This window comes from Anoplopoma fimbria, chromosome 16 (assembly GCF_027596085.1).
Source record: "Anoplopoma fimbria isolate UVic2021 breed Golden Eagle Sablefish chromosome 16, Afim_UVic_2022, whole genome shotgun sequence".
NCBI lineage: Eukaryota > Metazoa > Chordata > Actinopteri > Perciformes > Anoplopomatidae > Anoplopoma > Anoplopoma fimbria.
In genome coordinates, this window is record NC_072464.1 from 8,632,966 (window position 1) to 8,655,105 (window position 22,140).

At 40.4% G+C, this 22,140-nt stretch overlaps 1 protein-coding gene across 2 annotated transcripts in view; it reads left to right on the forward strand.

Moving 5' to 3' along the window:
- The first annotated feature begins 794 nt into the window (after positions 1 to 794).
- LOC129104470 (target of Nesh-SH3) overlaps positions 795 to 22,140 on the forward strand; it is a 28,269-nt gene continuing 6,923 nt past the window's right edge. The window contains exons 1-14 of one of the 2 annotated variants that reach the window (XM_054615172.1): positions 795 to 1,105; positions 8,187 to 8,366; positions 8,506 to 8,574; positions 8,688 to 8,820; positions 10,772 to 10,962; positions 11,745 to 11,788; positions 12,552 to 12,600; positions 13,351 to 13,416; positions 13,626 to 13,703; positions 15,165 to 16,337; positions 16,856 to 16,933; positions 17,337 to 17,525; positions 18,307 to 18,372; positions 21,298 to 21,369. In XM_054615172.1, coding sequence (XP_054471147.1) covers positions 1,003 to 1,105; positions 8,187 to 8,366; positions 8,506 to 8,574; positions 8,688 to 8,820; positions 10,772 to 10,962; positions 11,745 to 11,788; positions 12,552 to 12,600; positions 13,351 to 13,416; positions 13,626 to 13,703; positions 15,165 to 16,337; positions 16,856 to 16,933; positions 17,337 to 17,525; positions 18,307 to 18,372; positions 21,298 to 21,369 — 2,491 coding nt within the window. In that variant the 5' untranslated portion in view covers positions 795 to 1,002. The remainder of the gene's footprint in view (positions 1,106 to 8,186; positions 8,367 to 8,505; positions 8,575 to 8,687; positions 8,821 to 10,771; positions 10,963 to 11,744; positions 11,789 to 12,551; positions 12,601 to 13,350; positions 13,417 to 13,625; positions 13,704 to 15,164; positions 16,338 to 16,855; positions 16,934 to 17,336; positions 17,526 to 18,306; positions 18,373 to 21,297; positions 21,370 to 22,140) is intronic. The other variant, XM_054615173.1, reaches the window with a different exon arrangement.

Below are 22,140 nucleotides of genomic sequence, written 5' to 3' on the forward strand. Positions count from 1 at the left end.
TTCAAGGTTTCTTTTGTTTTTCTGGAGTATCCCAGAGTTTATTACATCACTTTTAGTACTCACAATACTTGTTGTCTGCAATTATTTGCCTTATCTTCTCTTAACAGTTCTTGTTGCCCTTTGTGTGAATAGTATGCCTGAGCTTTGCCTCTTTTATGTGTGCTAGTGTGTAGTCGGTCGTCTTTGGTGCGGGACTAATAAAGGATTATCTTATCTTATTTTATCTTGGTATGGAGAAGTTTATGCGATCCGGTTCCTACCATATTATCATTCTGTTTCTTCATATTGGGATTTAACTATTGTTAATGATGTCTTCTCTGCATGTAAAATATATATTACAAGCTTGTCCGTCCTACAAGAATCAGTTGCTCTACATGTATCTGACGCTTCATAATTGTTTCCTAAGCCCCGATCTTAGAGTGCTCAAAGTGAGACAAGAAAAAGAGACCGAAAAAGAGTATTGGGAGGGAGAATGAGAACAATGAAAAGTGTCAAAGGGCCACTGCAGATGAAAAGTAGGATTGCTGGGGACACACCAGACTCAGCAGAGAAAAAAAAATAAAAAGGGACGAAAAAAATAAAAAGTGTGGGGAGGGTAGGAAGCTTGGAGAAAACTTTCGCTCCTTTTCCAGAGAAAAAGAGTGTGAGATACAGAGGGAAAGAACAGGAGAGATGGGGGAGGGTAATGGGAGTGGGTGTGTCCAGCTCTGTCTGTTCCCTCCCTCCGTTGTAGAGGTATAGATGGTGCAGGAGCAGCCAGAAGTCCAGTCCAGTGAGCTGCACTAGTCCTGAGAGCCACCAGCTCAGAGAAGTAGTCCAGCCACTCCAGTAACACTCAGCTTGACTCCTGCAGCTGCAGCACACATTAACTCAACCTGTTAGCAAAGACTGAATCAATCAGCAAGGTGACAGCATCTTATTTCTGTGTCTCACTCTAAACTGAGCTCACTCAGATCAAGGGCAGCTTGTTACACCTGAGCCTCAGAGCCGACCACAGCGGAGATGATGACTGTGCAACACTCGCACAGCTTTCTGGTCCTTCTCCTCGTGGTCTTCATCACTGGGATAGTTCTCTCTGGCCCTTCAACTCCCCGCAGGAGCAGAGGTAGGTGATACTTACATAAGTGTGAACCACATCTGGAACATAACTGAATGCATGTGAAGCGATGTATTTGTTGGTTATTATGGTCTTCTGTCTCTTGCGGGGTCATCCCACTTTCAAAAATCCAATGCACGTGAAAGTTAACATCAGTGTGATTGTCCTATGTTAGCCCTGTGATGCACTGATGGCTTTTCCATGGTCTCTCTCTGCTCTCTGCCAAATGTATGCTGGGATAGGCTTGGAGAGACAATATGTCATAGTTAGTAAGATGGATTTTTGTTTCAAGGATAAATGACAAGAGAAAGGGTTTTGTAACCATACTGAGACAACCAGTGACTACAAAGTATGTTCAGTGATGGATACAGTTTCAAACATATCGTTTGTAACATCATGAAGAAAGTTGGAAGCTTCTGATGAGCAGATATTTCCCAAATAAACAAGAACAGAGCAAAAAACGAACAAAAATATGCAGTAAAGGGATCAAGATTAGAGCCCAGAGCTTTTCCTCTGACATCTTTTCTCATCCTTTTATATTGATATCTGCTTAACATACCATGAATATCATAACCACATTTGGTTTTAAATAGAGAGAAGGCGGGAGATCAGATTAGTTTTTGATTTAGTTTTTTAGATTTTGGTTTTGTTTAAGGAGCAATGTACCATATAGATATTTTGCCAAGTTGTAAAGAAATTAACCCAATTTCTGTACTTAAATTCTTTGAATGTCAATCTAAAGTTCCTAATTATATCGGTTAGTTATTTAAGTTAGGGTTTTGAAGCCCCCCAACCTAACAATTTAATAAGTGGATTTGATTTTTTTATTTATTAGAAAGCACTGTTTTTACAAACCTTGCGGTTTATCCATATTTCCCTGCAATGAGCTGAACAGACATAGAAGTAGGTCAGTTACTGCTCACAGGTTTTAATGATGGTGTTTCCAGGTTGTGGGTCAGGGGTTAGACTTGTAGATTACTTTCCTGGAACTGTGCCTCCTAAGCAGATGATGATGGTTTTTTTAAGTCTGGTAATTAATTCCTTTCATGACCTCAGGCAAAATATAATTGTATAGATTCAAACATATTATAACTCTTATTTCTCAAACCACCTGCAGTGTCTTCATGACTAAACACAGACAGTGCAGCAGACATATGCTTTTTGGACAAATGTCCAAAAATAACAAGTTTCAGAGCTCTAAACCCCTTACCACCACATGTGCAGTTTTTTTTCTTCTCCAACATGCCATAGAGGAAAGATGGAATCACTTTGATAAGGATTTAATGATATCGTATTGAGCCTCCGTCTGATTGTGATTCTCACGAGATTCCTAGAAAACAGCAAATTTTCCACACATGTTTTCCATATTGTCTCGTTATCTCAGTGCACACACACACACACAGACACACACACACACACACACACACACACACACACACACACACACACACACACACACACACACACACACACACACACACACACACACACACACACACACACACACACGCACACACACACACACACACTTACATACAATCCGAATCTCTGAGTCTATACTTCGTAGCCATGCTCTAATTTACGAGTTAAACTTGGGCGCCCCTTTGAAGACTTTCGATGGCAAGGTGCTTTGAGGTGATCTGACTGGAGTCAATATAAAGATGTAAGCACAGTGGAGAAAAGGCCTCGTCCAGTGCAAAGCTTGCTGGCTGAACTTAGCTTGCAGACAAATCTCAGTGTGCAGCTTTGGGAGCCAGATGAAAGGAAACTGTGTGTTATTGCTTTGGGAGGAGGGTTAAACGTCTGTATCTCTCTTCTTCTTGGATCAAGGTACTGGTTTTAGAGTGAAACATGTTATGCAATGAGTGTGTTTGCTATCTTATGTTATAGATACTAAAGCACGAAGCACAGGTGTCAGAGTTGACAGGCCTATGAACTGTTAGATAATCTGTACTTCCCCAGGCTTTTAATTCTCATTTCCATGAACACATGCTTTTTTGTAATACAATCAATTATTTACCACCACCCCACTTTAGGACAATATATGGCCTGGAAACTTCTGCTTAGCCAGACCAAACATGGCCACATGTCATGTGCAGATTAATAAATTGCAAATATGGAGGGAAGTAGAGGAGATTAGTGGACAAGACAGATGAATTGAAAGCACTTTAGGAAGTCAAACAAGGATCAGGTTGATTGAAAGCTAGTTGCTGGCACTTATAGGTTGGCAAAGATTGAGTGTAGGAGGAGAGGGATGGGATGGAGCAGAACCACAGGGGAGGGGATAACAGCTGTTCCTATGTTGAATTTGACAGGGGGGATTATATAGAGCGGAGGGACCAGCATGGAAGCATGATGCCAGCTAGGCTGCAAGGCGAGGCCTCTTGTGAACCTAGAAGATGGGATTGTTCCAGAGAAGATTTGGATCAAAGAAGTTACTGCTGCATAACAGTAATGTATATATTCAGAGGGCTGAGTGTACCAAGTCTGCAGGCTCAGGATATAAACATTAGAGCTAATATCGGTCAGCTCAGCTGTCGTTTGCTCACCAGCTAAATTATTTCAAACCCTCTGTGCTCTGGCTGGAACTAGGCTCAGGAATATTTTCACACTTCATTGCCTTAAATGAAGGGGATTGTTTTACCAAGGGGCCATAAAACATATTCTGTCTCTATGGAGCTGGAAGCCAAGTCTCCTCTTCCAACACATAAACCTGAGAGGCTGAAATACAAAGTGCCAGAGCTGTGTGAAATCACTCAGGAAGAGTGTCATCTGCAGTCAGTTCAACTGATTCCGTCTTTCGGAATCCTCTATAGAAGATACACCATGACAAAGTGCCTTCTAGGATGCCCTCCCAGTGGAGAAAATATGATGGAGTGCCCCATAGGGTGTCCCTCCGGTGGAGAAAATAAAAAAGAAGTCCCCTCAAGGGTGCCCTTCCAGTGGAGAAAACATTATGAAGTGCCCTCTGTGGTGCCCTTCCAGTGGAGAAAACATGATGAAGTGCAGCGTGACTCCATGTTGAACAAACCTCATGAAAAGTGCCCTCTGGGATGCCTCCATAGAAGATACACCATGATAAAATGCCCTCTAGGGTGCCGTTCCAGTGGAGAAAACATGACGAAGTGCCGTCTAGGGTGCCATTGCAGTGGGGAAAATCTAATGTAGTTCACTCTAAAGTGGCCTTGAAATTGAGAAAACATGGTGCCAAATATGCTGGCCTACATTCTAGAAAACTTCAAGTGTGCTGGTGCCCAACCTCATGCAACTGGTGCTTTTTTAAATATTTTTTGCCCCTGCACCTCAGACAGTCTGAGTCCGCCACTGGTCAGGGTTTTTTACAGTCTGTTGAGTTCAGCTGTGATGTTCAGATGCTCAAAACAAACTGACATGACTTCATAATAATGTTACCTCCATCCACTAATACTACCACATTCATTTCAACAAAGAGCGGAAAAATTATTTTCCATTGCATATTATTGAAAACAAAGCAAGCCTTGTAGTCTGGTTACAAGGCTTTTTTTCTCCTTTTTGAGGCTATGCTTCAGATATTTATAGTTCATTAGTTCACACATCAACATGAATGGAAAGGTATTGAGATGATCTCAGTTTATTTATTCTGAGAGTGTTTACTTTAAAGCAGTCCTGCTCCTCATGCAAACTAACAGAGGAAAGAGACAGTGGAGCATGAAAGCGCTTCCGTGTGAGAAAGAAAATCATCATGTGTTTATGCCAAAACATGTTTGCACATGCACCATTCACATTTTAAAATGTATTTGCCAAATACATATAGAAATAACATGTTGCACATCAGTTCAAAGCGAGCGTGTAATGCTGACAACCCCATTAACCTACTCCCTTTCCCGGAGGATCATCCATCACTGCTGATGATCCAAGATAGATGCTCTGCTGAGCCAAGATTGAGTTTCCAGTCTGAGGGTGTTTCTGCTTTTCAGGCCAGAAGGATTACATCCTCTGGCAATTAGTCCAAAACAGGATCAATACAATGGTGAAATGTTTATTGAACAATGTGGCACTGTTTATTGGCTGACTAACAGCGTTTTGATGGATATCGTACAGTAATCATTGATGAATTGGTTATATTCTATTCTTATAAGTGGGGCAGACTGCCTATGTCCTTTTTTTTATTAAATGGATTTGTCTTCACTATGAATTTCCCAGTCTAATAGACTATGTGTAATCTGAGTAGCCATCTTTCCATAACAAACAGGTGAAAATATGTATTTATTAAAACAATTTACTGTTGCCATTATCGTAACATAGTTGGCATGTTTGCTCTAAACATTTCCCTTTGTTATATTGGTTATCAACATGAATTATTATGAGACAATGGGCCCCTGGCCATAGATATTTTATTTTATTCTTTTTTTGTGGTTGTTGGCATCTCTTTGTGGTCGTTCTGGTTCTCTATGTCGTTGTTTTTAGTCTTTTTATAGTCTTTTTATGTCTATTTGTGGTCTAGTCATTTAGCATATCTTTGTGGTTGTTTTGTGTCTCTTTGCAGTCATTTTGGGTCTCTTTCTGCTCATTTTGCTTCTCTCTTTGGTCATTGTATGTATCTTTGTGGTTATTTTGTGTCTTTTTGTGGTTTCTTTGTCATCATTTTGCATCTTTTTGTGGTCTTTTCATCGACTTTCCAACATTCACTTTAAAAAGCTCTGCTTGGTAGATCTGTTCAGTAATCCATCCATGGTTATAAGGGTAAGATTATGGATTAAATGATACTTTAGTTACATGTATTTTGACAAGGTTGTAAATCTTCAGTGATTTAATTTATTCATCATGTAGTCATAATTTTCCTCATTATTCATTATTCATCCATACAAACACAACATGACCTTGTGGTTTAGCAGATTTTTTTTCTGGCTATCTAAATGTCAATAGTTTTCCTTTGTTTTGCAGTTAAATGATTAACAGGAATGTGACTGGATTTGTTCCTAAAGCTTTATTCATTTAACTCTGGAAATACTGATTAGTCTTAACAGTCCCTAAGCGGTGTGTGGGCCAAATGGCCGAGCTCTGGACGGATTGCCGTGGGACTGAGCCAGTGTTTGCTTGTACTGGAGTTGAATACACGCTGCCAGAAGTTTCCTAATGTTTCTCTGAGCCCCTCTCCCTCAGAGCCAATCTCACTCATGTTTTATTGGAAATTTTGATGGAAGAATCACAACAAATGCAGTTTTGATACGAAGCACATAGCTGGAATGCATAAGGGTATTTTTCAAACCCAGGGCTTCCCCCTCTTTCACTGTCTGTGTCTTTTTTGGCGTCTGGCAGCTGTTGGCAGTACTCCTCATGCAAAGTTCCATTATTTCATTTAATGCTGAAATATGAGCCAAGGATTTGCTGTGGAGTGTATGGTGCAAGCCATAATCCAGGCAGAAAGTCCATCGTTTTAATCCTCGTAGACTAAGGGAGGTGGAGGTTAAGATCCCCATAGACTCATTTGAGATTTCCACTGCATGAAAGTGAAAAAAACAGAGCATGGAAATATAATTGAATTAATAAATTTGCTCTTAATTCTGTCCTGATTTAAGAAGGGTTTAAATCATTGAATTAAAACACACTGAATATGATAAAAACAGAACCACAAGGTAATAAAAACTTAATTCATGGTTTACCATTTATCATCCAAGTCTACACTGGTGTGGTTATTTACAGTTTTACAAGTGCATTGGCCAACTGTCAGTCATAAGTCCCACTTCTGGCACAGCTGCACTCATTTGATTTATCTGATGATGATTAACATGCCTGTTAGAAACTGGCTAAATGCTAGCATGCCCGGTTCTTTGCATAGCAGATACAAGTGATGAGATAAATATAAACAAGTTCATCCATTCTTTGTACTTGGGCTGATTTTAAGTTCAATAGTTATGCTTTGTTGTATATGCCTCAATGTACCAAGATTTGCTTCATACACATGATATATATATACATGAGCCAGCAATAATGTTTGAGTTTGTTGGGAAGGTGACAACTAAATTTCAACAATTACATAGCATACAAATTTTTCACGATGATAAATTTCATATCCCCAACTGCATAAAGTGATTCCAAATCATCACCAAACATGTTGTGCACAGATTATGTCAGGTTTTTATTCCACTATAACTGGCGTGTTTCCCTTGACCTTTGAACTTTTAGTGACCTCAGCAAGCCTGGTAAAGCAGAAACAAAATATCACTTCTCATAACAAGAAATTACTGTTTTACCAAGTTGCTCTCTCTGCTATGTCTGACCTCAGAACAAGTCAAGTTAGCTCTGGTTTATTACAACCACCCTTTGATGCCTGTCCTCATCCAGTATCTGTCCCCAGGCTCTGCTGATTAGGACTGTATTCTGCAAAAGTCAGTTCTGGCACAAAATATGCAGTTTCTTGTCAAATAAACACAATCTCAAGTTGATCTCAAGTTTAAGTTTGGGTTGTTTGTGGATTTTGATTTAAAATAACAGTATATGTATTTTAAAAGTCAATTCTGACTTGAGACCCCATATAGAAGCTTCAATGTATGCAGTTTATGAGGATTTTAAGAGGCAGCATGCCCACATTAAAAGTGTTATTAGCCACTTCTTCTGTTTTTGTGCTCACTTAATAAAAATCACTATTATTACCTTCCAGTAAAACTTACACCTCAGCAGAACGTAGAATCCTTGAGTAGAAGTGTGAGGTGATGGAGGACAGAAGTGTTGTAAAGTAGAACCACTTGTGTAAATCTGTGAAGTCTTCCTACAAGCTTTTTATTCTGCTTTAACAAAACAAGACTGGAATGGAAAGAATAAAAAGAAGAGAAGGTTTTTAGAGGGTTGCTTGTGCTACAATCTCAACATTTTTGATCAGTATTTCTATTTTTTTATTACTTTTGTACTTATGTATTCTGATTTCCTGGTTGCTGTTTATAAGGATTCACCATCACTCTATAAGGACCAAAGCTTGGTTTTATCTTTAAATACTGGCAGTGGACTAAAGCGTCCAGAAACTTCTGGGCCTTCTTGCACTTTACCGTGTCCTAAATGAAATTCTCAAAGTCAACGTTTAATGGAAAACTTGTGTCCTCTACTGCCTCCACAGTGAGACGTCAGAACATGAAAGTCCGTATCAACGCCACAGGAGACACCATCGTGATGAAGTTTTTGCGTCCCAACGCTGACACCAAGCTTGAGGGTTACATACTGGGCTACGGCAGCAGCATGTTCTCCAAACAGTACATTCAGCTGCCTGAGAACGGACAGCCTTATGAGGCTGAGTTTGGTAAGAGAGGCTGTTGATATGTCTGTTTCCGCCCTGAGATGAGGAACAGACTGCTATGATGCAAATGTGAATTGTAATTTGACCTTTTAATTCATGGAGTGAGTTTAGAGGATAACCTCTAGTTATCTTCTGTGTTTAGATGCTGAGCCCAAGTACCTTATTGCCGTTCAGCCCATCCCAAACAATGAGGTGAAGAAGCAGTGCACAGGTAATGCTACTTCAAGAATTTTATAAGAAAAAAATGATCATCAAGATGACATGGTAGAATTGAGCATTGAGGGTGGACATGGAGGTTAAAGTAAAATGTGCATTTGTTCTCAGGTAAAGTGAGCCTGGAGAAGCCGCTTCACCTAGTCATTGGGTCAGTAACGCCCACCTCAGTGATACTGTCCTGGGGGACCCTGCTGAAAACTCCGTATGAAGGAAACGTCATGAATGACTGTCTTGAGGATGGGTGAGTTTACATACTAACATATATTTTTAAGAAGCCTCATTTTCATGCATCAAAGTAAGAGTTACAAGTTACAAAGTCTTACACTGTGGATCCCCCAACACCTTGCTTTACAGGAAGTATAATGTTACCATGGATTAGCTAGCTAGCTGTAAACTACAACTTGAGCCCCTGTATTTGTTTGCATTTTGAAAATGTTCCCCAACTAAAAGAATGCAGATTAGCTATTGACAATTCCTGTTTCCAATGTATCCATGTATGTACAGACATCTGTCACAGTATTACTTCAGTACTGAAGAAAACGTGATTCTCAGGCAATTACTGGAGTACTACGGAATATATTTTATATGACTTCCAAACAGATTTATGGACGTTCATTTGCGACATACATTGGATGACATCAGATTATGATATCCTCAGGATGTGTAACTGGTTTAAAAAAAAGTTGTTATAACTCAGAGGAGGAGTAGGAATTTGGACGCAGTTATATCGTGGCAATCTGGGCACTGAGGGTTTTAAAGTACCTTAATTGCCTCCACAAAACAGAGTTAGCAGATTATAATTGGTTCCAGGGTTGCCAGGTCTGTGTAACAAAACCACCCCAATGGCTAATCAAAACCAGCCCAATACCAGAATTCAAACCATATACAAAGCTATTCAAGTCTAACATCATTGCAGACAAATGTATTGCATTATCTACAAAGTAGTACCATAAATGTTTAGTTTTCCAGCATTAAAATCAGTTTTCCCTAAACAGTTATTTGAATATGTATGTATATGTGGACGTGTGACGTGGTCCATGTCCATGTGTTTATGCTGATCTGTAGTCAGTTTGAAAGGATTTGGGTATATATTAGTAATTCAATATACCAATGGACAAAAAATGCAACCTGCGGCAACACATGGAAAGTAACCCAATAGGACCTAGCAACACTGAAAGTATCTGTGTCTTTTAATATGCTTTTTACCGATCTGAATACTCCTTTCACCACTGTTGAGCACGTACTGAACAACTCTATTTCCACAGAGCAAAGATATAGAGTTCGGTGTTACAGATGCACAGGTGTACTGCAAGAGTATCACACTAATGCATGGAGAATCAGTTATCAGCCTTTTCATGTCCTGTATTGTAGTTTAGCTAAGCATAAAAACAGATAACTCACTTTCTTCTTTCCACAAAAACACACACACACACACACACGCACGCACACACACACAACACACACACACACACACACACACACACACACACACACACACACACACACACACACACACACACACACACACACACACACACACACACACATACACACACTTTCAGTTGTTGCGGAGACTCTGGTATGACTGCATAAACAGTAAATTATTCCCTGAAGTCTCTAAGGTTACTGAGCAGTGGATCCAAGACAGGTGTTTAGGAGTCCACCCACACATCTTGTGAACACAGTTTGCCTCCTCTCAAATAAAAAAAAAAAGCCATTTTGGAAGCTTTTGATAGAATAAATCATACTCCTGCTTTTTGGAACAAGTCTCTACTTGGTTTGTCTTATATTAGTTTTATTTGTGTCTTCTGAATAGAAGGATAGAAGCATTCATTGGCCCTTCTACTGAATGAGTAGACATGTTCTGTCCCAGCACCAAAACTTTGTATCCTGACTGTAGAGTTCATGCAGGAAGGTACAGAATGTACAGTCAGGAACTACTTTTTTCTTAAAATGAGCCTAAACTAAGATCAAACCCCTGCAGTTGTTAGACCATCCTCAGCATTGTTAGTATACTGAATAAGACAAGGCAAAATATTTTACCATATCTGAATGTGCTAAGCAGTTTGACTGTGACATTTGAACTTCTATATATTCTATCATCTGGGTGTCTGAGTTTCTTAACATGATTGGGTTTGACATGATTTACTGATTAATCTATGTGTTCTGTTTTTGCTCTGTCTTTCACTCAGACACTACACAGTGCGTTATCGTGAGAGGAGCAGGAAGTGGAACTACCAAACCTGCCCAACTAGCGATACGGTCATTGACAACCTGAAGCCCAACACAGTCTATGAATTTGGTGTTCAGCCCAACTCTAAGGATGGCACTGGAGTTTGGAGCAAGCCGGTCATTCACAACATCAGCTCAGGGGGCATAGAGGGTATGTGCACCTGTTGCAAATAGACAACAAACAAGTATCTTTAAAAATGAATCAACAGATCCATCCAGTGTTAGTTATGTCAATCAGAATGACATAAATATGTTTGAATAGGTACTCCAAATAAGAAAGTATGCTTGAGCCCTGGGCCTTCACAACAAGTGGGGTTATTTTTTTATAGTTTTTAAATAGTTGCCAAGTACTTAAATTTGGTATTTAATCATCATACCCGCTAAATGAAACATTGATAATTAGTGTGAGAAAAAATCTTGTTGCAGCTAGCTGAACTTAGGCCCAGTCCTATTTAAAAGTAGAAAACTGATCACTATGATCTGGTTCTCTGTGGACAAATGTGTTATACTTTATTGCATGTGTAATTAAGAAAACCTTTTTCTGCGTTATTCAATGTAACACAGCTCCTGAAAAAGCAATGCTTTATGTTGTTTCTAATCTTTCTAGTCTTGACATTCTAAAAGCTTCTGCATGATTTTTTCTTTGGTGTATAAATCTGTGCAAGTACTCATTTAGGGAACAGCTTGTTTGCTATTTTTCCAGTGTTTACTACATAATGGCAGCAGGAGCTACTAACCGGTCTGAATTAAAACATCTTGTGGTTAACATTTAAACTACTTCTGATGAACTCTCTCATTGATTCTTCCAAGATTAAATGCATCTTGAGGGAAAGCTTTTGGTTGTGAAATGTGGTTTTGTTTAGTTTCTTCACTTTCTTTTATTTCCGCTGCTTTGATTTCGTTACTGATTTTCATCTTGTGTCATATTTCTAGAGAAGGCCATCAGGAAAATCTTTAAGCGTCCCGTCAACCCTGTGGTATGTATTGGACACACTTCATTTGTTATATAAGTTTAACCAAAGCAGTAGAACTAATATGAAGCTGTTTGTTGTAGATTCACTTACATCAGAGTTGTATTGTATAAATATGTGAAATGAAATAAGTGTGAAAGTAAGCTAATGAGACTTTACAGGTACACCTCCTCTCCTCAAAATAAATATTTTTGGGAACAGGGTGTTTATCTGGATCAGGCAATATGCTTTAGAGTCCATGTTGTGCACTTTAGTGAGCTTATGCTATTCTCAGGGTTGTTTGCCTCATTAGTTTTCCATCCAACTGCTGAATGGAAACAGCATCAGTACAGCCAGGACCGGCCACGCCAAGAGAGCAGTCTGTCTCTAGCAAACTTCTGGAGAGGACTGAAGCAGAGAGAAAAAAGGAGACAAGAAGACAGGATAGAAGAGGAAGGATAACAATGTGGAAATGAGTGGAGACGAGAGAGGTGGCACTGATTTACTGACAGTGGAGGGCAGATGTGCCATGCTCCTGGCTCCAAACTCGTAAAACATCACAGCTGTAAAGAATCAGCCACAACCATTGCTCTACCAGAGGGAAACTTTGAATAAAAAGTTTTTTCAGCAGGGACTTTACCAATTCGACATGGAGTTGAGGGCCTAAGACTTACTGAAACACAAAGACAGAGATGGCATTGAGGTCAATGCCAACATTTTGACTTGTTGTGATCATCACAAAATCTAATGAGCCATTCTTGCCCTTGTCTTTCTGTCTTTCACCCTTCAGAAACCTTTAACGCCAGGTCCACACTCCTTCCCCTTTTCTCCACGCCATGGTAAGCCATAGAGACATGCTGCTTTTGGTCAAACCCACTGGACCTGTTTTAACACAGCAGCAGAATGTGTATAAAATACTATGATTTATCGCCTCTCAGAAATGTTTATTTCAGACATTCTCACTGACCCCTGCTTTAAGACTCAGCACTGGAAGAATTTTAACTAGAACTTTTAATTGATTGTTTTTACAGACAGGACCTCATCATATTAAGTCTAACTTTTTTTTAAACTCACAATTTTCATCTTTTGTTGGTTTGTTGCAGATGCCACGCCAACTGTGTGTCAATGATGATGGGTTTAGTAAAAAAAATGTTATATCCCACAAATCAAGATAACTGAAAGACAAATAAACACAACCCAGTCTACCAAAAAATTATGTTAATTTTTAGTTTTCAATAATGAGTCAATTCATGAGCTTTACCTACCTTTGAATGTGGCTATAATTAATATTGCTTATTTAACAATAACCCAAATTACTATGTGATGTGAATGTTTTTTGTGATCATTACTAACTGGATTTGAGCATCTATCACAGCAAATTTGATTTCTCGCACTGTTCATGTCAGTGTCATTTTTTGTATTTAACAAACAAAAGGATCCAAAACCAGCTGTATATTGTAGAGCCTAAATGAGAATGAATATTATTGGAATATGTGCATGAACATTATTCATTTACAAAACTATTTTTTTTCAGGATTGTGAGGACATCTTGTGTGACACCTTGACTTAAATCTCTTTTTCCATGTCAGTTCCCAATAACAGGACCCAGGGCAGGCCACCTGTTTTGCGGAACATAGCCCCAAAGACAACTCTTGGTAATTACTTTTCTGACCCTAAGCTGAGTTCAGAGGTCAGAAAAACACTCTTGACCTTATGTCTGACCATTCTACCCTTTCTTCTCCCTTACTATAATGCTCATTGTTTATTGTACACACACCAGGTTTTTCTTTTTTGGTACATTCTGCAGGACAGACAATATTAACTTTTCTCCCAGGTCTACTAATGTACACACTATATTTCTCAGCTCCCACCACAACTACTACACAGGAATCTCTGTCGACCCCTGGACCCACACTGCCAGTGGCCACCAAACAGCCAATCGGTAAACAGTGAATCATGGTTCATTTTGAAAAAGCTTCATGGCTCTCATTCAGGCTGTGTGCAGTCATAGACTTGGCAGACTGTAATTGAAGAGGCTGTCAATGCTTTACAGTGGTCTTTGTTATTAGCTGCATGATTAAGAGTAGCATGCTCTGATTAAGTACAGTGGCTAGATCTTCTTTGTGGAAACCAATGGTGTCAACCTTGGCTGCATGATATTTTAGCAGAGCAATACAGCTTGCAGGGATTCTTAATGATTTCTAGGTTATTTTGTGTACGTGTTGTTGTTTTTAAAGTGACTGATTTGCAAGATATAAACTACAGAACTTTATCCAAGAACCCTGTGAGGTGCGCAGGGGATGGAAAGTCTGCATGAAAGAACTGCATGCAAAGAACATTCCTTTCTCTCCAGCAGGTACCCAAGCCTACTTTTCATCTTCTACTTCTCTTGTATTACCCTTTCCTTCTATGTTCCCTTCTCCAGCATTTATCTTTTATTACATTTGCAGGTTCCCTTCATTTTTATAAAATTCTTATAAAGGTTTGTCATAAAAATGCCCTGTCACAATTTTGGGCCTGGACGGATCCAACAACCAAAGAGACCTGTTCGATTTCAGAAGCTCCTGTCAGCTATTCAATGTAGCATACATGGAGGACATGAAGGATGGGGACTGGATCCTCCAAGGATCCAGTCCCCATCCTCCATGTCCTCACAGATATAGTTTCCATTTCTTTTTTAATAAACAGGAGGTAATTCAAGGAAATAATAATTTGGCCAATGTTCCCTGTGATGGGGGTTGGCTAAAAACAGAGGTGTTTTTATAATGTCATGGCCATAAAGTAGATTTGAGGTGCTAAATGTCGCAAATGTCTCTCTCTCTCTCCCTTTCTCTCCCTCTCTCTCCCTCTCTCTCTCTTTCTCTCTATTTTCCGACTTCCTCTGACATCTGATCAGATTGAATAATCAATTTAGAATGGCCCATCAAAATCCCACAGCAAGCAATAAGTCAGCAACTATTAAACCATCATGTGTCATAGGCTCTTAGAGGCACAGCCAATGGATTTGGATAGCCGTCACTCATAGGCGTCCTAGCCCTGGTATCTTAGTCTGTCTGTAGTAACACGGCTGTTACATTGCAAATACCTCATGGTCTGTCTTTCTTTGAAATTGGACCCGCTCATATCAGACATGAGCCAGGTAGAAGTTATTGTGTAACTTTTGCTTTAGCTCTATTAATTCTCACGCCAGTAGCTGTTGGCACTTCTGTTGATCTAAACTTCAGCTGTTCGCCAACAGCTTGTTGTCCATGTCTCTGTTTAATTATTATTCTAGAAAATAAAATAACATATTTTTATTTCATTTTGTAAAAGAGCCTTTTCTGAAGAATATTATATTTCAAATGATATTTCCCAGTACAGTATGGAGGATTCATGGCTATATTTTCTCTCTCATGCAACCCAGGAGGAGGAGACCTCTCCACATCTGTGTTGCCTCAAATCATGGAGGTACCCTTAGCTCCCAAGTCCCGTCTTCCACTTCACATAACAGCCAGCTTTGCATCTGTGCCAGTTCCTCAGAAAAATGTAAAGGAACATGGAGAGCATCCTCTGAGTAAACCACAACAAAAGCCCCCATCCCATCCAAAACCCCAACCAACATCTCAGCCCATACTCCAGACCCAGACTCAACCAAAACCCCACCCAACATACCAGCCCCTACCCCAGACCCAACCACAACCCCACCCAACATCTCAGCCGATACCACAGACCCAAACACAAACACAACTTCCATTCCAGCCGAAGTCACAATCTCTGCCAAAGCCACATCCTCAATCACAGCCTCAAACCCCAACCCAGCTACAGGCTGAAATACAACCTCAACCAACACTCCAGCCCAAATACCAGGCCCAACCTCGAACACAACCATATCCAAAGACCCAAGCTAAAGTTCAAACATCCCCCCAGGCCACACCTGTGGCACATCCACAAATACATCAATCAAAACTCCATAACATACCTCAGACCCAACAAGCAGTACCAAAGATTCGAACTTTGAGAAAAAAATTGAGGTTTGGGCTGACCAAACCTCAACCACAATTTAGAACTACAACTAAGCCGCAAATCCAAACACAACCAAAGACCAACCCAAAGCCTCAGCCACAACATCCATTAAAAACAAACCCAGAGCCTCAGCTAACCACCAAGCAGCAGTCTAAGGATCAAACAACAACTAAACCAAAGATCAGTTTTTCCCAACCTAAGCTCAGAACACAGCCTCAACCCAAAGGCCAACCCAAGGCCAGGACGCAGCCTGAACCAAAGTACCAACCTAAGCCCAAAACACAGTCTCAAAAAAACAAGCAGCCAAAGCCTCCAGGAAAGCCCAGAACAAGGGACCAACAAGAACCCCACCCAAAGATTCAGCCAAGGCCCCAAACACAACCTCCAACAAAGATCAAGGCCCAACCTGTATCTCATATTCAACCCATTCCAAAACCACAACCTTTCCCAAATGCCCAAACTCAATCCACACTTGAACCTCTACCCAGGCCACAACCTCAACCTGGGATTCAATCTCAAACCAGGACCTACTCTGATCCGACCAAGGTCACCCCAAGGCAGGCAGTCTCTACGGGTAAAGACCCTTCTTTTTGCCATCAGCAATCCACACAATCAAGTATTAAGACCTTATTTGAATTTAATTTTAAAAGGGGCATATTGATTTGAATTTCGGTTGTTTATTTGTATGTATTTGTATGTTTATTTGAGTTTTTGAGAAAAGTTGGCAAAACCAGATAGATGTGGTTATTGCAAGAACCTGGTTAAGGTCATCTTGATGAGTTGCTAAAATGTATCTTTGCAATAGATTTTGTTTTTAGAAACTCCAAACCACGATTAAATGTTCTCAGTTGGTAAGACAAAGAGTCCATGTACTTACCATCTAAATTGTTCCTCTAGAGTTGAGAATTATCTGACTAGATGAAAGAGTTTACTCTTTGTCAATATCATGATCAAAACAAATATCCCAGCTGCTTTTAAAACAAATAATAAAAAATAATAATCGCCTTGTCCATTATCTTTATTATGCCCCCTTTAAAACTAAAGAATACATTTGTATCATCTTAGATAAATAGTGAGTTTTCTTTCATACAGCTCCTAGTCCACCAGAAGAGGGTAAACCTCTGCCAAGACCTGCCCTGGCTACAGAGAAGGCTGGTAGTTACAATCAGGGTAAACACCATGAAAAGTTTGTCCCATTACCATCTCTGCTTTCGTCAAGTCACATGGAACCCAGTGCTTTCAGTTGTACTTCAAACCACTGGATAATGTCACTGCTTCCCCATCTCCATCTTCATCCTACCACCCTACACAACCCACCCCATCATTGCCCCTGCCTCCATGTGTGCCTTCATTTTCAGCCTAGCACACTCACCTCATCCCTGCCCCATTCACAACCAGAACAGTCTGGCTGGCTTTCGATCTCATCTATGCCTGTCTGTCATTTCAGTCAATGTCCACTGTTCTACATTGTTTTCACTGATGTGCTCTATAATTTATTCCATCTAGGTAAATCGCTTAAGCTGTTGGCAGTGGATCATCTCTAACCTCCCAAATTGCCTTTCTGCTCATCTAGGTACTGGCGTCCTCAGGCAATCCGTTGCTGAAATTCCTCGTTCTCCCATAAGCTCATCAGTACCTCTAGCAGGAAGAAACTCCACGCATTCCCGCACCCGGGTTCCTCCTCATTCCACTCGTAATAATGGCAGACCACTTTCTCCATCCAAGACATTCACCTCCTCCCACAGATCCAGCACACCTGAGGGTAATGGAGCACTTCCCTTCCTTTCATTCCCCATTCCCAAGTAGCAACCACAGGTTATCATCTCCTCTTAGCACTCTCCCACACTCTCTTCTGCAAATGTGCATCTCCAAAACAGGCAAACAAAACTGATGGCTCTTGATTCGGCATATGATCTGTCTTTGAACGACACAATAGCCATTTGGATGCTTGTACCTTTCTCCTTCTCCTACTCAATCTTCTCCTTTACCTCCTCTCACAGTCCATATGTTCTCCACGCTCTGCCACATGTGCTCGATGTGTATTTCACGGTTTTACCAAGAGCAGCAGGGACGTCTCTGGGGTCAAGATCGTTAACATGATTTACGGTCCCTCTTGCTGGCCGGGTGGGAAGTCTGGCCACAGCACTGGCCAGAACACATAGCATTTTACACCAACCATGCCAAGCCAAGCACTGTGCAGACAGTAGAGCTACCATAGCCAGTCTCTCTTTCCTTTCTGTCACTGTATCTCTTCCTCTCTCAAACACACTCGCACACTCCCTGAAGAGTTATAGAAGAATAGTGTGAACTGTCAAAGGACAGAATTTAAGGTTTTACAGTCATGGCAATCCCATTTGTATATCCAGAACATCTGTAAAACCAAGTTGAAGACACAAACAAGTCTCCAGCCATATTTTCACTGACATTAGACAGTTAGAAAAAGACAGAAAGCATTTTGTCTTTCTGACGTTCTTCTTATTTGGTATTTGTTTGTCACAGTGACACAAATCAATATATAACAGACCTTTTTCTCCCTCCAACAGCCGATGGGGCGCGTCATAGGGGCAATGCTCTACCTAAACCTCCTGTGTGGTCGAGAGAGAAACCTGGTAAAGACAAACCAAGATAACCACCTTGCAGCGTTCCTCATTCACTAACCTAAGAGGCACTGTTATGTCCTGTCGCACACAGTCACACTGATCTGTGCTTTTGACACAATCCTCTCCTGCTTTGTGATTGTCAACTTTTCTGGCAGTGTGATGTTTTGTGTCTGGATGTAATCTGTGTTGTCCAGTTGTCCAATAGCCTAAACTTGACTGAGACTGAAGCCATGATTTAAATTTTGGCATATACCTGTCCTCTCCACATTGTTTAGTCTACCACACATATGGACCTGTAATCAAGAACTGGTTTGAATTAGTTTGAGAATAGCCTTAGCCTGCTTGTTGTGAAAGGTGAATGTGGTTTGTCCTTTTTTTGGTCTATCGCATTGTTTCCATTCTGCCAGGCAGGCTCAGTTAATTAGAGTGATTGAATCCATCTCAAGTTGTAATGCAAACCAAGTCTGGACCACATGTATCAATGGTGACACTGTGCTCACTCCTTGTTTGGAGTTGTGGAGAGGGGTTGTGCTTCAGTCCCATGTCACAGCTGGTGTGTGTTATTTCTGGAAACTGACAGTTTCAGAGGTCTTCAAGGAGTCACATGGCTCTCTGGAAGCAACTCTACAGAAAATAAGTCATTTTGCCTGCCACCCTGCACACATGTCCAGGTCCAAGGTTCCCTATTACTGTTTCTACCTTTCTAAAAAGACGTATCCTACAGACATAGTCCACGTTCCCGCCCCAATTTAGTAAATGACATGCAACACAGTATTATCATTATTTCTTGTTATACTACACAGCCCTCTGCAACTTTGTATTGTACACAGCAGCTGGTCCAGAGTTTGATTTTGGTGTGAATTAGAGTACTTGACATTTTTATGGAGTTCAGTTTCACATTGGCATTCCAACTTGAAATTGTTTTTAAAGATCTGCTTATAGTGGACTGCAGGTGTGTGATGGACAGTGTCCATCCATGAATCCCACCCATGAAATCTGAGTATGTGTTGCAAAAGCAACAAAGCCCAATGATGTGAGACATTGGTATGTATTTCAGTGGGGATATATTTCTGCACTGAACTTCAGTCTCTGTGTTTTGATTGCATCTATTTTCACGTTCTCGCCCTGAAGAAGAAGTTATCTGACAGAAGCCAGCACTGACACCACTGCTGCTGTTTTACATCACAGAACTGAGTCTGAGGTCTTTGGCACATCAGAAACTAAGCCTGCTGTTTATAGGGGGTTATTGTGTGACAGCGAACCAAACACACTCGCTGTAGACTCTGTAGAACACCGACCAAATTGCATTGTATGCATTTTAAATGGACTGCATTCATCTTTGGCTAAATAACACATGCCAACATTCACATATATTATACACTGATGGCAGCGACTGCCATGTAAGGTGCCAAACTGGAGCAGGGTATATATATTTTTTAGAGAGAGAGAGAGAGAGAGAGAGAGAGAGAGAGAGAGAGTTGACAATCAACAGATTCACCAGAATCGAACCTGGGATGTCATGGTGATATGGCATGCGTTGTAACCACATTGGCCCTGTTCTCATTTCCTGCCTAATTAAATATGACATCACTCTTTTGAGCTGTCTGTCCTTCACTTCACGTAACCCCGTCTTCTGTATATCTTGACAGTGGCATTTAAATTACTTCATCACCATATTGTGTGACTTTCTGTATGAGCATATGTTTGCCATTTGCTGTCAGTTATACCATGTGGTAGTCAGAGGCGCGCCTTGAGTGTATTCTCAGTACTAATCAGTAAGACTTGCTGGCAGATGTTGTTTTAGTTTGTCTTGATAGCCTCAACTCTTTTCTTTTGTGAGTAGATGACAGAGATCACTGATTTATGCCGACCCATGGGAGGTCAGCTCCAAGGGAGGAAAGAAATCCAAGAGAAACGTTTTTGCCTCAACAATTGGACTATTACAGAATCTTGACAACAGAGTTACCATTAATGAATCTCTTAGATAAGGAAATGAGAAATGGTGAAGGGAGTGGATGCTCTTGAAATAAATCCCAACTGGCAAAAGCAAGGAAATTGCATGTGTCAAACCACCACATCTGACAGTGATTACACTCCTTACCTGTTTGGGTAGCACCCTAAGATATCACAACAAAGATTTAGGACATGTTAACAAAATTAAATCATTTCAGAACCCTTTTGTTAAAATATCTGAGACAGTTTGTAGCTAATGTGTTTCCATGACAAAGCCTTGTGATTTCTTATTCAGCAGATTGAAGCCAATTCATTCCTTGTGTTCATTAAAGCAGTTTACGCAAAGTTTAACTGATCTGCAGGTCTTCATCTGAGAGCTTGGCTATATTTTATTGTTTTCTCCATGGTGCAGGAATTTAGTGAAAAGTTTGGTGGTAAACAGCATCAGATCCAAAGGATGTTTTGCAAATGGAGGTCAAAATCATGCAAAAAAAAATGGTTGGATCTGCAATCTTACGTTCCGGTTTAGGATTCACAAAGAATTTTTAAATTCCAATGTTGTTCTTGTGGGGACTTTTGGGTGAGTGGTTTAAGCACCTGTTTATAGTTTCAAGGGTTTTCAACACTGACATGGTTTTCATTAGTCAAAGACCATGGCGGTGCTCTTGGGCTGCACTTCACAAAGTGACTTTTCAGCATTTCACATGCAATCCCCTCATCTTTCATGTGCTTTATTGTTGCTTGTTATTATGTCTGTGTTTGTACACTCATTTTTTCTGAACACAGTATTACTGCAGCCTTCTGCCCTACTTAATGTCCCTCTCCTGAGTCTATAAACTTGACATTCTTTCATCATTATTGCACTATTAAAATAACCAACAACACTTGTTTTCAGTTTTTTTTATCTCCTCTTCAGTGCCGGCCACCTGTTCTGTATCAATGTGATTCTTAATCTGAAATGGACTCTTGTTTCCCACAAAGTGCCTGCAGTCCTGCGTCCCTCTGTTCCTGTCAACAAGAGACCCAACCTGGTGGGGAAACCTAGTGACCATGGTGAGGGCAACAGTGATGGCCGCACTGACCACTGACCACTGCTGCACCTTGTCCTGTATACTGTAATTATACACACAACAACAAGCTGAAGGGAAGGCTTGACTTAAGCTACTTCTTTAGCCAGTGGTTCTCAAACTGTTCTTTCATCCCCTCCTTTTGATACAGGAAATATTTCATGCCTCCCACCCCTCATTATACAAATTTCAAGTATAGTTAAAAGAATAATTCAACACCTTGTGAAAAATGTTAATTAGATTTCCTTCTGAGATTGACACCATGTCGGTACGGTAAATATGAAACTACAGCCAGGTAGGCTTAACTTAATTTAGCACCGAGACTGGAAGCAAGGGGAAGCAGCTAGCTTGGTTCTGTCCAAAGGTAACAAAGGTGGAGACTCCAGGAAGTGGCAGATGTTGTTGACAACCCCTGTAGAATATTTTTATACTACTTTTTGCATTTAACAACATATAAAGTGTTAGATTAAAGGTTTTGGTAGCCAAATCGTATTACCTTTGGACAGAGCCTGGCTAGCTGTTTTTCCGCTGTTTCCAGTCTTTAAGCTAAACTTAGAGTGAGAGTGGCTTTGATCATATTTAACGCTCAGCAACAAAGCGGATAAGCATATTGCTGAACTATTCCTTTACCTTTGACCCCATCTGCCAAAGTCTAAAGAAAAAAAAAGAAACCAGCCTTCTTTGATACATTGATTTATTTTTCTTGCCTTTTTTGGACATTATTGCTCCATTTAGATTTTTTTTATTGTTGTTTGAA